The sequence below is a fragment of the Cnephaeus nilssonii genome (genome assembly GCF_951640355.1).
Source record: "Cnephaeus nilssonii genome assembly, chromosome: 11".
Lineage (NCBI taxonomy): Eukaryota > Metazoa > Chordata > Mammalia > Chiroptera > Vespertilionidae > Cnephaeus > Cnephaeus nilssonii.
Genome location: NC_137082.1, coordinates 58,197,094 through 58,210,845, shown reverse-complemented (window position 1 = coordinate 58,210,845; position 13,752 = coordinate 58,197,094). Strand labels below are relative to the sequence as shown.

Genomic DNA, 13,752 nt, shown 5'->3' with positions numbered 1-13,752 from the left:
TATTTTGAAGTTTAAGATTTTCTTTTCTGGGCCTGAGTAGAAAGAAACATCAGTTAAGATAATGCTATGCTAGACCTGGTTCAGACCAGGTTGGGAGAGCTAGTTGTTACATTTTCAGAAATTTTGTGAGTCCATTATTAAACACAGCCATTATTACAAATTAAATCATTTAAACTTACAATTAAATAAGTTATATTAAAAACAAAGGTAATAGCTCTAGCCAGTTTGGCTCAGCCTGCAAACTGAAGGGTCCCGGGTTCGATTCCAGTCAAGGGCACATATCTCAGTTGCAGGTTTAATCCCCAGCCCTGGTCGGGGCTTGTGCAGGAGGCAACCAATTTTGATGTGTCTCTCTTACATCCATGTTTCTCTCTCTCTCCCTTCCACTCTCTCTATAAATCAATGGAAAAATATCCTCAGGTGAGGATTAACAAAAACAAAAAAAAACACACACACAACAAAGGTAGTAAATACCTAAAAATCCTTACATCATAATCATCTAACTACTGCTATCTATACTCTTAAGGTTGTTTATATCTACTGTACTTGTATAATGAAATACTATACAATGGTGTTGCTACTGCTTATCTCTTCTCAACTCCATGTTCAGTGACATCAAACTGGTAGCTTGAAATAGGTCATGGTGGTAGTATCTGCATAGTGTTGAAGTTGAAAGAGTTTTAATTTAATGACAATAATTTATATGAACGTAAAAAAATAGTTTAACAATAGATCATATAAAAGATGTAATGATAATAAATGTATAGGGAAAAGAGCAGTTGGGACGCTACTCAATGCATGAATTTGTCAAATCATGGTTGGTTTGCTGGCTGTGGAGACAACTGTTTGGCCAAAATCAACAGAAGCATTATGGGAGAGTCAATTGGCTCTAATAGAACTTGCAATAAAGAGTACTGTATATTCTATTATTATTTGTAGATTGTGTACTACACATCATTCATATTAGCAAAATTTATAATAAGCACACATACATATAGTATACATACTTTTCCCCCTGAAGAGTCCCTTGTTAAACACAGAGCAGACAGACACTACTGGTTCTGCAGGAAACATGAAATTCAACAGGTAACTTGAAATTTATGATAAAGAGCAAGTTTGTCTTTTTTGTGAACATAATCTGCTAAAATCAGAGTGTGTTCATGCTGATGCCCATTTGGTTTACCAATTTTTTTTTCCATTTTTAATTTGAAACTCCTCCAACTTCAAAGAGAACAGGGATGTCAACCAAACAAAGCTGTAGACATTTTTGCTCAGCCTACAGATCATGGCTATCACAGAGAATTGGGGGAATATTGTTTATTTAAAACTATTACTTACAAAAGAAAACTTTTTAAATCAAATCATTGAAGCAGGTCTAATTTATCTTAGTTTTGTATTTTTACCTTTGAATTCACCCAAAAAGCACAAGGGTCATGTGCACTTGCTTCCTGAAAAATTTGGCATGCTCGAGTAGTCCTCTCTCTGTCTGACCTGCAGGGAGTGGGACTGCCCAACACTCAGACCAGAAAACGCCTGCAACCCAACCACCCCAAAGAAGGGGGTTGCCAGATCACACCATGGTTTTAACCACCTGTTACATATTTCAACAGAAACCCTGCTCCAGCCTATATCAAAGGATCGCTATACACAGTCATAAATAGGAAGTACTAGACGCTGGTGGCCATTGTGGGAAGTTTTATTAATCCATTATCCAGCGTGATTTATGTACAGAAATAGTCAGACAGACAGATTAGTCTTTGTTTCACCCAGAAACATGTCAGATCATTTTCATGAAAAACTCCCTTGAATGATTTTCCTGGGGAAATGAAGACACCTATGATGTCTAATCACAGACTGAAAGTTACTTAGTTCTTGAAGTCAACGTTTGTTTAGTTAAATTATCAAAATGCCAGAAAAAAAAAAAAGTCCAGATCTGAAGCATGTGTTTGTTAAGAGAAGACTGGAAAAGGTATTTCGAGTCCATTATATAACTGCCACTTTTTGTTTTTATTCAAGGTGTCATAAAACTGAGTTCTGCAGTTGAAGGTATGTTTTACAACCACAAAATCAGTAATGTTTTGCTTCAAGGTTGCATAGCGTGGCTTTATAGCTAGTAAGCTTCTGTGGCAGTGGTGTTTGGTGCCATGTTCTAATTGCCAGCTATTGCCATTCCATCTGTGTTTCTCCTCGTTCTGATCACTTTCTGCCACAAGTCTCTCCACCCTCCACAAGTGGCATGAACGCTGACCCGAGAGGGCAGCATTTACAAGCGAACGTATCTGTTTGTATTTTCTGATGTGATTGCCTCAGATCCAGGGCTCTGTAGGGATCCTGTGGCTCTCCAAAGGCCTTCTTTGAGGCTGGACATTGGGTCTTACCAGCAGCCTTGCCCCCAATCTTTCAGCAGAGCCTTCTCTAGAGTGTTTTGGTCCCTTGTGCCAACGTAGCAGACATGTTTGCCCAAGAATATATAAGCCCGTAGTCATCCAGGCTTCCTGATGACAAAATCAAGTGGCTAAGGCATTTGCCAGGCGCAAGTGCAGGTTCTTCCCGAGCTGTGTGAGTCACCACCCAGGGCGGGTTTCGAGGCCCAGCTTCCTCTAGTGTTTTCCATATCATCCATATCGGGCAAGTGGCAGTCCCCATTAGTTATGCATTCAAGAAGCTGAGAAGAAAAGGAAGAGGGATTTAAAGAAAGAGGAGAATCATTGGGGAAGAGAAGACACGTAGCAGCATTTTGCTGAGTAACCCCCAAGACGATTAAAAATACCTCATTGTTTGAAATGGTTAATTGGTTATTGGCATAAAGTTGATTCCCTGGCCCTCATAGACGCATATATCTGAAAGTAGAGAATGTGTAATTTTCTCTTTTTGTGAGTTTCTGTGTTTGTTTTGGGATGTGTGTGTTCTCATCTATTGGGAGTTTGTCGGTCATGCTTCGGAGGGGAGGCTCCTTGGAAGAGGTGGTGGGGTTTAAGGTGAGTCTTCACGTTTAAAGGGCGATGTGGCTTGATGAATGGGCAATGCATGGAGGTGGGGAGTGGGAAAATGCAAGGGGGTTGGAGTGGTGAGACCATCCGCTTGACTCAAATAAAGGGTTGGGAGGGCTGGAGTGCCAACGTTGAGGATGAGAAAGGGGCTCAGTAACATACCCATTGGGCTGGCAAGTCCCTAGTGGGGGACTCTGCCTTCTGTAGATTTAGTACCATCGCATTTCTTTTTTCCAAAACGACGTTTCAAAGGCGATATTTCTGACACGCCTGGCAGAAAGCATGCTGCTCCTCTAAGGCAAGGCAGGGACCGGGAGCAGGTGCCGACAGTGGTGCTTCCCGGTCGAGAGGGAGGACCACAATGATGTCGCCTCCAGGAGCCCCTGCGGCCACGGGGCGTGTTTCGGGCCTCTGCGAGGCTAAGCAGGAATGCACCTTGCCCGTGCTCGGTAACATGCAATTGTATTGAGAGGCTTTCCAAACCTCTCCGCGCCCGACAAAACATAGAAGTGGCAACAAAAGCAAGCAGGCCCATGAGAAAGACCTTGCGGGCAGAGACTCCCACGCAAGCAGGCTCCCCGTTTCAGTTCATTATCTGTAGAATTCCAGATAGCAGTTGGTCCATTCTGGGCTGTTTGATGTTTTATCAAGAAATGGCCTTGAAGTCGGAGCTTTACATTGCCTGCTTGGCTTAAGCACGGTATTCCACTTACAACAAAAAGGACAGGAAAACAAAATAAATTTTGTAGAAAGCTAAGAGAACATTCGATAATGTAAAAACGATGCTTCAGCTATAACCATTGTTCTGTTCATTATTTTGCTAGTAACTACTGTTACTACTAGGTAGCGTGGCCTATCTGAACCCCTAAAACAGGTATATGGTCTCCAGAGAAAGATGAGAGTAAGGAATAGTGAGGGCAGGAAGCAGGCTGACTGTTGGGGGCTTTTTTGACAGCCTCCTCATCACCTCCTCTGAGTCACAGGAAGTTCTCTGGAGTGGCCTTGGATACCAGAGGCCAGGCCCACTTCAACTGCTGCTTGAGCATCTTTTTGGCAGCTGATTGGCTGAGGGCTGTTGAAGGCTTTGGAGCATGCTCTGTTGTAACTGTGTTAGAACATATATGTTGCAGGGGCCGCCTGGGATGCAGTTGTCGGCCGGGGTGTGTGTGTGCTCAATGCATGCATTCTTGGTGCATCTGGAATGTGAGATTTTTGACAAGCATGCTCAGTGAAATGTGTGTCGGACGCTCTCTTGATTCCAAATCAAACCTCAGATGGTAGTCCCTGTGAATATTTAGCTAATTCCTGTACTTGCTGTTTTCCATCTGTGGAATGAACTCAAGGCATCGTCATACAACTTATCATGTCAAGGAATATGCAAATCAGTGGCCGGATCCACTGCCAGAAATGAAACCTATTTCTTTTTCTTCAAAAATGACCCTGTTCTGGATTATCCTAGAACTCTGAAAATAGCATTACTATTTTAGGTGCTTTATCTTTTCCTTTTCTGTTCTCTTTTAAAAAATAAAACAATTGTCAAAGTCATAAGAGAAAATCAACAGATTCCATTTGCTCCTTCCTACCAAGTAATTTTGCTTGCAGTTTTATTTCTCCTCTTCCTCTGAAGCAGGGGTGCCCCCTCCAGCATTTTGCAGCTTCTCATAAGCTTTTAAATTCAGCAGAAAGAAAAGGCCTGTATCACATTAATGGTAAGATTAAAGTGAACTGTCCTTCCACATTTTAAAGACTTAAAATTATACTTAAAAAGAAACACGTATCGATGTTTTACTTAGTTTGAAGTAAAGAAATATTTGAATGGGGAAAAACAAGTTGGAAAGAAAGAACTGCAAAGTTTTATCGATAACAGTGAAGAAATCTGGAATCTAATTTTAGACTGATAAGCCCAAACTCTGAGAACACTGGTGTAAGGGAGAAACATCCAGACAGCAAATTGAGGGGAAGGGGAGCTGGTAAGGGCAATGGCGAGGGAGAGAAAAACCATCCCAGGGCAAGAATTCTAAATATTCCTCTTAAAAGGGATTTTTCCTCTTGAAATTGAGCGAGGAGGGAGGAGGTGGAGGGAGGGACACACATTTCCACAAGTAAGACCAGTGCAGCAGCCTAATTGAGGAAAAATGAAAACAGAGGTCACGGAAGAGCTGAGTCACGCCTGATTAGAATTTCTCTGATATTCCGAAGGCAGCTATTTCCAGGGAGGGAGGGCCCAGCCCCAACCAGAAGCTCTTTATCCAGCATATGAGGAGATGAGTTCAGACATGAGGGGAGTGGGAGCATTCGGGCAGGGAGGCGGCAAGTCTGAAAGGGCAAGATGAGGCAATGGAGGCTAATGACAGGCTTTGCAGCTGATATCCAAGGTGTGTTCCGTGATGAGACTTGCCTCAAAGGTGATTTGTTCCTACCTGGTAGGTAGGCCAGATTCCAAAATGACATCAAGTTCTTTTCAAAGCCCATATGAGGGAATGAAGTTTGGCTTTAGCCCTTGTCCAAACCCCCAGCCTCCCCCCACCGCCCCCCATGGCCTCTCGGTGGGGACACTGGGGGTTTCAGTTAGCACTAGAGGTGAACGGGTGAGCGTCAACAGTAAAACCTCTGTGAACAGCTGTGATTTCATAAACAAAAGCTCCCCTGGCATGTGAAGCTTCTGTTTTTCTTTATCTTCTTGTCACTCCATTTCATTTAGATATTTTTTAAGTGTCTTATTTCTCCCTGATCATGGTCCATGAGCCATCAAAGCAGGGGACTCGGGACTGTTGTCACATCCAAGGTGGTGTTTTTGATGACCTCATGGCCTCAGACCCAGGAATTGCAACAAATCCTCAAATATGGGGAAAAATAAATCAAGTAAAAACTTGATGCAATTTTTGTCCCCATTTTCAAAATCCACAGCTGTATTGTAAACCTGTAAAAGTAGAGCTGCTTTTCTGTTGCAAAGCTCTGATCTAACTTTACATGTGTGTTGAGGAGTGGGATACTCATTTGCTTTGCTTCAATTCTATTTTCCATATGACATGGGATGAATCCCAAAATACCCTTGCCTTAGTCTATTTAGGCTGCTCTAACAAATTGCCATACATCTATTTCTCACAATGGTGGAGGCTGGAAGTTTAAGATTTGGTCAATGGCAGAATGTATGTCTGGTGAAGACCCTCTTCTGGGTTGCAGACTACTGACTTCTCGCTGTGCCCTCACATGTGGAAGGTAGACAGGAGCTCTCTGGGGTCTCTTTGATAAGGACACTGATTTCATTCATGAAGGCTTTATCCTTACGGCCTATTCACCTCCCCAAAGCCCCACCTCCTAATACCATCACCCTGGAGGTTACAATGTCAACATATTAATTTTGGTAAACACAACTATTCGGTCTATAGCAACCCCAAATGGTTTTAACATTTAAAAAGTATTCTAAATGTATTGATGTCATTTCCTCCCCAGGTGAATTCTATTTTTGTCACTGTCTTTCTACTTTTTAAGCAAAGCTATATGTTCATTTGTCAAGTTAGACTGTGGTAAACCCATTAACAAATAGATAGCTGGTGGGCCTATTTCTAGTAATAAATTTGGAATGAAGTTTCCACTAGTTACTATTGAAATTAAAACAAAACCTCTTTACAGGCCTTCAAGCCAGATTGCTACAGATAGGGAAGGAATTCCTCCCCATTCCAAAACCCAGAGTGAAATGTGAAGGAGGGTCAGGAATCTAAAAATGCAATATTGTAGAAACTGAAAGCAAGACTGGAGAGAGTTGTCTCTGCAACTTAAAACAAAACAAAACAAAAACAAAACGAACAGACTTTCTGCTTACAAGGCTAACCTGGAAGCTGGATCATCCTACTAAGCAAATAAGTGTTCCCTTCTCAAATGTATTTTGCAGAAAATTGTCATTATACTTTTGGCAAAATGTTCCTATTACATAGCAATGTCTCTGAGGGATGAGAATTTAAGTTGAGAATTTACCAAACAGCTTCTTAAAACTAGGACCCTCCCGAAATGGCAAAGATGGGGCAATGTGACCCAGACGCAAGGTATGCCTAGTTTGTGGTCTTGCTTAGGATGACCCTCACCTCAGATAGAACTGACCTGGAATACTAACTATTGGCAGCATTTCAGAGCTCTCTCGGTTTTTCTTTGTTTAGTTTTTCTTTTTTCCCTTCCTCCCTTCCCTCTCCTCCTCCTGTATCCCAGCTGCACTCCTCTGTTTCTACAGGTGCAATAGAAGGCATGGAATCAGGATTGGGGGCCCATCAGGCAACAGAAAGCCAACCATTAGTTTGGCAAGTAACCACTTATAGTTTTGGCAAGTAACCACTATTTGCCTTGGTGCCCTCACCAATAAAATGGAGATCTCTATTTCTTAAGGCTAAACAAGCTGATTTAACACAGTAAACAGCATACAGTAAGTGCTCAATAAACTCTTGTTCTCTTCTTTACCTTTCCTCTTTCTCTGCTGACTTCCCTGCATCTCTCCTTTTTTCAGCGTCCGAAGATCTGGCAAACAAATGATCATTCCTCTAGGGTTATATCATAGTACCACTGAAGTCAGTTTCAGTTGGGGCAAAGCCATAGACAAACAAGCAACATAAACAGTTGCTTCTCCACTTTGAAAGAACTTAGAGGGAATAGAGTTCCTGATCACCTCGCTGGGAACCATGACCTCTACATGGATCCAGGAGCAGTCTCCCAGGTGAACAGTGCCAGGAGCCAATCACAACCCAAACTGGGGGTGTTTCCATCAGATGGAATGTCCCCTCACCTGCTCTTCCAGTCCTGGGGGGTGGGGAGGGGGGGGGGTTAGTGAGGAGAAGAGGAAAGGTTTTCAGGCTAATCCAACAAAGTATTAGATAAAGACTGATTTCATCAATATTAATAATGTTTTTTATGAAGTCGATTATAAATTCACTGTGTTCCTGAGTGTGCCATTTGTCAACACTTATCAAGAATATGGAAGGTTTTGAATTAAGAGAACTAAAGTGACAACAACCACAGATATCCAGAGAGCAGCTTTCTGTAGCCAAAAACTAGTAGTTTGTGCTGAATAAGCAGCCTTGAGTACCTAGCAACAAATTAGCATAACCCAAAGACAGTTTGCAGTTAAAGCACCATAAACTAGCTTTTACTACCCTCCCTGGGACAGGAAATAGGAATTTATAAATCAAAGGCAAGCTGTAAAGGAAAATCTGCCCATTGAATCACTGATTTATTTTCTTTTGTTTGTTTTTTTAAGAGTGTAATGTCTATATGTTTGTTTTTATTATTTTTAGCAATCTAGTGGAAGTTTTCAATGTAAACAAAGTTCTTACTTTAAAAGAATAACTGAACTGATTAAGCTGCCTAAGAAGGCAGCTTTTAAGGACTGTAGTCTAATTAGCAGTCTTTGAGGCTAATTTAATAGTGATAGCAAAGCCCCTTTTGTACTTGAGTCCCAAATTCAGAAAATGACCTTTAAATGATAGTCTGAAAGCAAAAATAAATCTATATATATAAAAGCCTAAGCGACCGCCTGACCATTCAACCGTTCGACCGGTAGCTATGATGCGCAGTGACCACCAGGGGTCAGAAGCTCAATGCAGGAGCTGCCGAGGTGCAGTGACTTGGCAGCTGTGGTGACTTGGCAGCTGCTGTTCTTGGGTGACGCACCCGGAATGAGAGAGGAGGGAGCCTGATTCTGAGGTGCGTCACCCGAGAACCACCCTCTCGCAATCCAGGACCCCTTGGGGATGTCAGAGAGCCAGTTTCAGCCTGATCCCCACAGGCCAGGCCGAGGGACCCCACCAGTGCATGAATCTGTGTACCGGGCCTCTAGTAAATAAATAAAATAAAATGATAGTCTGACCTTCATGTTAATTTTAGGACACACCATAATCTAGACAACTGCTGAAATCACTTACTGCTGTGATTTGGAGTATGAACCTGGGAATCACACTCTCTTAAATTATCCACCATGCCCAGTCAAATGAACTATAAAATCAACTTCATGTTGATCCTGCATGTATTTCATGTTCCACTAAGATGCTTACAGATTTAAATATCACCACAGCTACATATACAATAGTTTTGTTGAAGCCATGACTGCGTTAATTAGGAAGGACATACATTATGACATTTGTTTGGTTTCACTGAGGAAAAAAACCAAAGCATTTTTACAATAATATTATCAATGAAATGTAAAATCAAATACCAGTCCAAAAGCTTTGTAGATTGCCAGGGCTGACTGGCAGACCCTGAACGACGAATGAATGATTACTCTGACACATATTTCTGTGAAAGAGAGGCTAAGGGGCTAGTTTGCTTTAGGAGTAAATAGCCCCAATTGCCTACCTCCTTAGGCTTTTATTGTTACAACAGCTTGAACTAAAATTAACCTTTAGATACAATCAGCAGAGTAAGCATCCTTGAGAAAGTACCTGTATCTGTAGTGTCTTTCAAACAAGGACATTTTGAAGTCTAAGCATAAAGATCCTAGTAAAACGCCCGGGGGGGTCAAACTTGTTTGCAAAAGTCAAGACAGGGGCTGCCGCCTTCGGCAAGGACCCCCAGTGGCCCCCGACCTTTCTAGATTCCACCTTACAGACCTTCCAACCAAGTCCCATGCTTCCCCACAGTGGATCTGAAATGTTTTGGAGAAATTTTTTGTGGAGTTTTAGGTATTTCCTAGTTTTAACCAACATGCATCCTTAGGTGAAAATAGAAGTCCACCAGATACAACTCTGTTGAGCTTAAGGTTCGTTGAACCAGTGCCCGTGAGGAGACACAGTAAACCCTCAAGTTTTCAGACCTTGATTTGACTGACTTCAGATTTAACAGACAAAATTTCTGGTCTGTATGTCATATGTGAAAATTAACACCCAGTTAATTTTAAAATGCTTTTAACCAAGATTTGCTTATAATTATATTAACAGGTTTTTTTGTTATAAATTCACTGTCATTTTTAACTAATTTTTGTGAGTAGGCCATATGTTGGAAAAAACACTGTAGTAATTTCGCTGACATAAATAAATATTATGTATCTACAACTATAGTCTACATATTTAAATCCAAGAGTCACCACTCCTAAACAATGCTTGGGGGAATGATTAGCACATGATCACACCACATCAGCCCACTGTAATTGGTTCTATTGTTGTGTAGCATAACTTTCTGCAATAGGTTTTTTGTTTTTGTTTTTTTAATGTATTTTCTTATTGTTCTTATTGTTAGAGAGAGGGGAAGGGAGAAGGATAGAGACATAGAAACATCCATGAAAGAGAGACATTGATCAGCTGCTTCCTGCATACCCCCTACTGGGGATCAAGCCCACAACTAGGTATGTGCCCTGACCTGGAATCAAACCTGGCACCTCTTAGTTTATGGGTCGGTGCTCAACCACTGAACCACATCGGCCAGGCATATGCAGCAGTTTTAACTCTGTTTCCAAACATAACATTTTATTACTGCATTGTTAGTAATCTACTTATTTAAGAAAAATTAATGGGTAAAGTTATTAAATGCCTACACTATGCCATGCCCTATACCAGGCCATGGGGATGGGAAGATGAACCCGACCTAGTCTTACTATCCAGAAGAGGCAGCATTTATGCAAAGAGAGAATTAAAATTTAATATAATAAAAATTCAACAGTAGGAGTATATAAAAGGAGCTATGTGACCATAGAAGTCAGTCTAGAAACTCTGCCTGGGTGGACCAGAAAGAGGCCTCGGGGAAGATGTCTAGGTCTTGAAAGACATACAGAAGGCAGAGAGGAAAGGAGGTGCATCTCACTAGGGTGAACAAAGCCAGCTCGAAGGCGGAGGGAGGAAAACCACTTGTCACCTCCGGGAATCAGATGTGGCTGAAACATTGAGCGCAAAGGGAAAAATGGCCAGACATGAAGTGGGAATGGAGATACGTTATCAAGGTTTCTATGGGTAATAAATAGCCAGCAAAGAATTTTATTTATTTTTAGTATCTATTTTATTTATTAATAAGAAAAAATATTCACATCGCTCAAAAATCAAAATACAGGAGGAAAAATGCATTGACTCCATGCCCAGTTTCCACTTCCCTTAACATTATCAATTTTCTTTCTTCTGTATAGATACATATTTGTGGCATAGTTAAGCATTATGAATATGTGTTTTCTCCTTTGTTACACCAAGGATAGTTCACTGTATACAATATTGTACAACTTGGTTTTTTTTCTGCTTAACAATGTCTTGGTACTATTTCCACATTTCCCTAGAGAATTTCCTGGTTATGTTTTACAACTACATAGTATTCCACTATATGGATATATTACAAATCACTTACCCAATTTTCTCTTTGCCACACGTTTAGATTGTTTGCTGTTTTTTGCTGTTTCAATATTTTGCTGTTTCAAGCAATGCTTTACTAAATGATTTTGTATGCATCTCATTTTATCCAGTATGTCTTCAAGACTAACCTCTGAAGTACAGTTGCTAGGTCAAAGGTTACATTAACTAGGTTAAGGTTTGCTACAACAACAAACAACTCCCAAATCTCAGTGGTTAAACATAACTCATACTACATGTTTCGGGAAGGCTTGCAGGAGGTCTGCTCCACACAGCCTCTCGGAAAACCCAGGCTACCACATATTGCCATATGCACCTCAATAGGGGCTATAACTTTCGTATTTCCACCAGTCTCTCTCTTTAGTGTGCTTTTTAGGTCCTGGACAAAGACCTATACTATTGATAGTTAGTAATAATACCATGAGCTAACATTTGATGAGCTCTTATGCTTGTAACTATAGCAAGCAAAGTACATACATTCGCTCATTAAAACCTCACAGCAACTCATGAGGGATTCTTATTTTCAGCTTATTTATAAAGGAGGAAACCAAGGCATGGAGAAATTCCTAGCTCAAGGTCATAGAATTCCAAACCCAAGTCTGAGTTTAACCCTTGAAATTATCCACTGTACTACCCTCCTTTTCAGTCTACAGTACCTATGTTTCCTGATAGGGCTAAAAGTGCCCTTACTTCAGTTTGTGATCAACTGTCTAAAGGAGATGGCACATAATGAAATCTCCAGGTTTACATATAGGACCAAATGCTTTTGGGCACAGTCTCACAAGATAAGTGAGGGAATGGCTGGTGAGTTGTGGATAATTACAATGGAGCAAAAATAAGTGAACATACTCCAGAATGTGTGTCTACAGCAAGGGTCACTGGTCTAGGTCAGTGGTTGGCAAACTCATTAGTCAACAGAGCCAAATATCAACAGTACAACGATTGAAATTTCTTTTGAGAGCCAAATTTTTTAAACTTAAACTTCTTCTAATGCCACTTCTTCAAAATAGACTCGCCCAGGCCGTGGTATTTTGTGGAAGAGCCACACTCAAGGGGACAAAGAGCCGCATGTGGCTGGCGAGCCGCAGTTTGCCGACCACAGGTCTAGGTGATCCAAGAAGGGGATGTAGGTACTAGTGGAGACAGTTCCCTGAGGACTCTGAACAGAAGCAGCACTGTTGCCATGGAGGCGAGGTTCTGAGTTTCACCTCCGTACTTATTGGCTCGCTTTGGGCAAATCATTTCCTCTGTGTGTGACTTCCTCATCCTGCATTGAAGGTGTGTGTGGCGGGGGCGGGGGGGGGGGGGGGCGCGGGGAGGGTTAATCATGCGATTTAGGAACATCCGAGGCCCTAGGCTCTGCTTCCTTTAGAAAATCCACCCTATAATATGTGATTATCACTATAATCACATATTATAGTGATCCACATCCCCATTAAATGAATGTGTTTTCTGTAAATATTTTTAAAGATTTTTTATCATTTTTTTGTCTATAATTAAATTTACATATGCAAAATTTATTCAGTTTGATCAGCTGTGATTCCTTGGTAATCATACCTATATAGGAATCCCTCACAAAATGAAAAAAATATTTTTTTTAATCCACAACGTATTTTTAGCCTGTCAGGTGTGGCTCAGTGGTTGAGCATCAATCCATGAACCAAGAGGTCGCAGGTTCTATTCCTGGTCAGGGCACATGCCCAGGTTGCAGGCTTGATCCCCAGTAGGGGGTGTGCAGGAGGCAACCAATCCATGATGTTTCTCTCTTATCACTGTTTCTATCTCTCTATCCCTCTCACTACCTCTCTCTCTAAAAATCAATAAAAACATTTTTTTTTAATGTAATGGAGCCCTAGCTGGTTTGGTTCAGTGGATAGAGCATCAGACTGCAGACTGACAGGTCACAGGTTAGATTCCTGTCAAGGGTCCATGCCTGGGTTGTGGGCTTGATTCCCAGGAGGGGACGTGCAGGAGGCAGCCAATCAATGATTCTCTCTCATCATTGATGTTTCTCTCTCTCTTTCCCTCTCCCTTCCTCTCTGAAATCAATAAAGATATATTTAAAAATAAAATAAAAATGTAATGGAACTTTGTTAATAGTTTAACAGTAAGTGATGCTGACATAATGTTACTTTATAACAGCATTTAATTAAATTTTTATTAGTTTTGATTTTGCAGATTTATTCATGGCTTAATGACAGTGACTCTTTTCCAAGACTCAGATATCTTATCCTTTTGAAAAGCTCATAGGCCAAGGTGTGGCCCCTACAGTGCAGAGGACACAATCATAGTAACACCTGGTTAATGCCCTCGAAGCATTGCTGTGGGGTTACATGTGGATTGCTGTGAGTGAAGAGAATGAAAAGCTATGTCCTTCAGGAAGTAGGAGGTATAAATCGCTGCCATGAAACCCGCTGAGGGAGAGGGCCAGGCTCTGTGAGGCAGGCACTGGCAGA

At 41.3% G+C, this 13,752-nt stretch overlaps 1 protein-coding gene across 19 annotated transcripts in view; it reads left to right on the top strand.

Moving 5' to 3' along the window:
• Nucleotides 1-13,752, top strand: part of DLGAP1 (DLG associated protein 1) — a gene marked incomplete at both ends in the record, with an annotated part of 241,746 nt that overhangs the window by 161,991 nt on the left and 66,003 nt on the right. For 10 of the 19 annotated variants that reach the window (XM_079785220.1, XM_079785209.1, XM_079785224.1 and 7 more), the window contains one exon: nt 2,017-2,046. The exons of the other annotated variants lie outside the window; for them this stretch is intronic. In XM_079785220.1, coding sequence (XP_079641346.1) covers nt 2,017-2,046 — 30 coding nt within the window. The remainder of the gene's footprint in view (nt 1-2,016; nt 2,047-13,752) is intronic. 19 annotated transcript variants of the gene reach the window in all.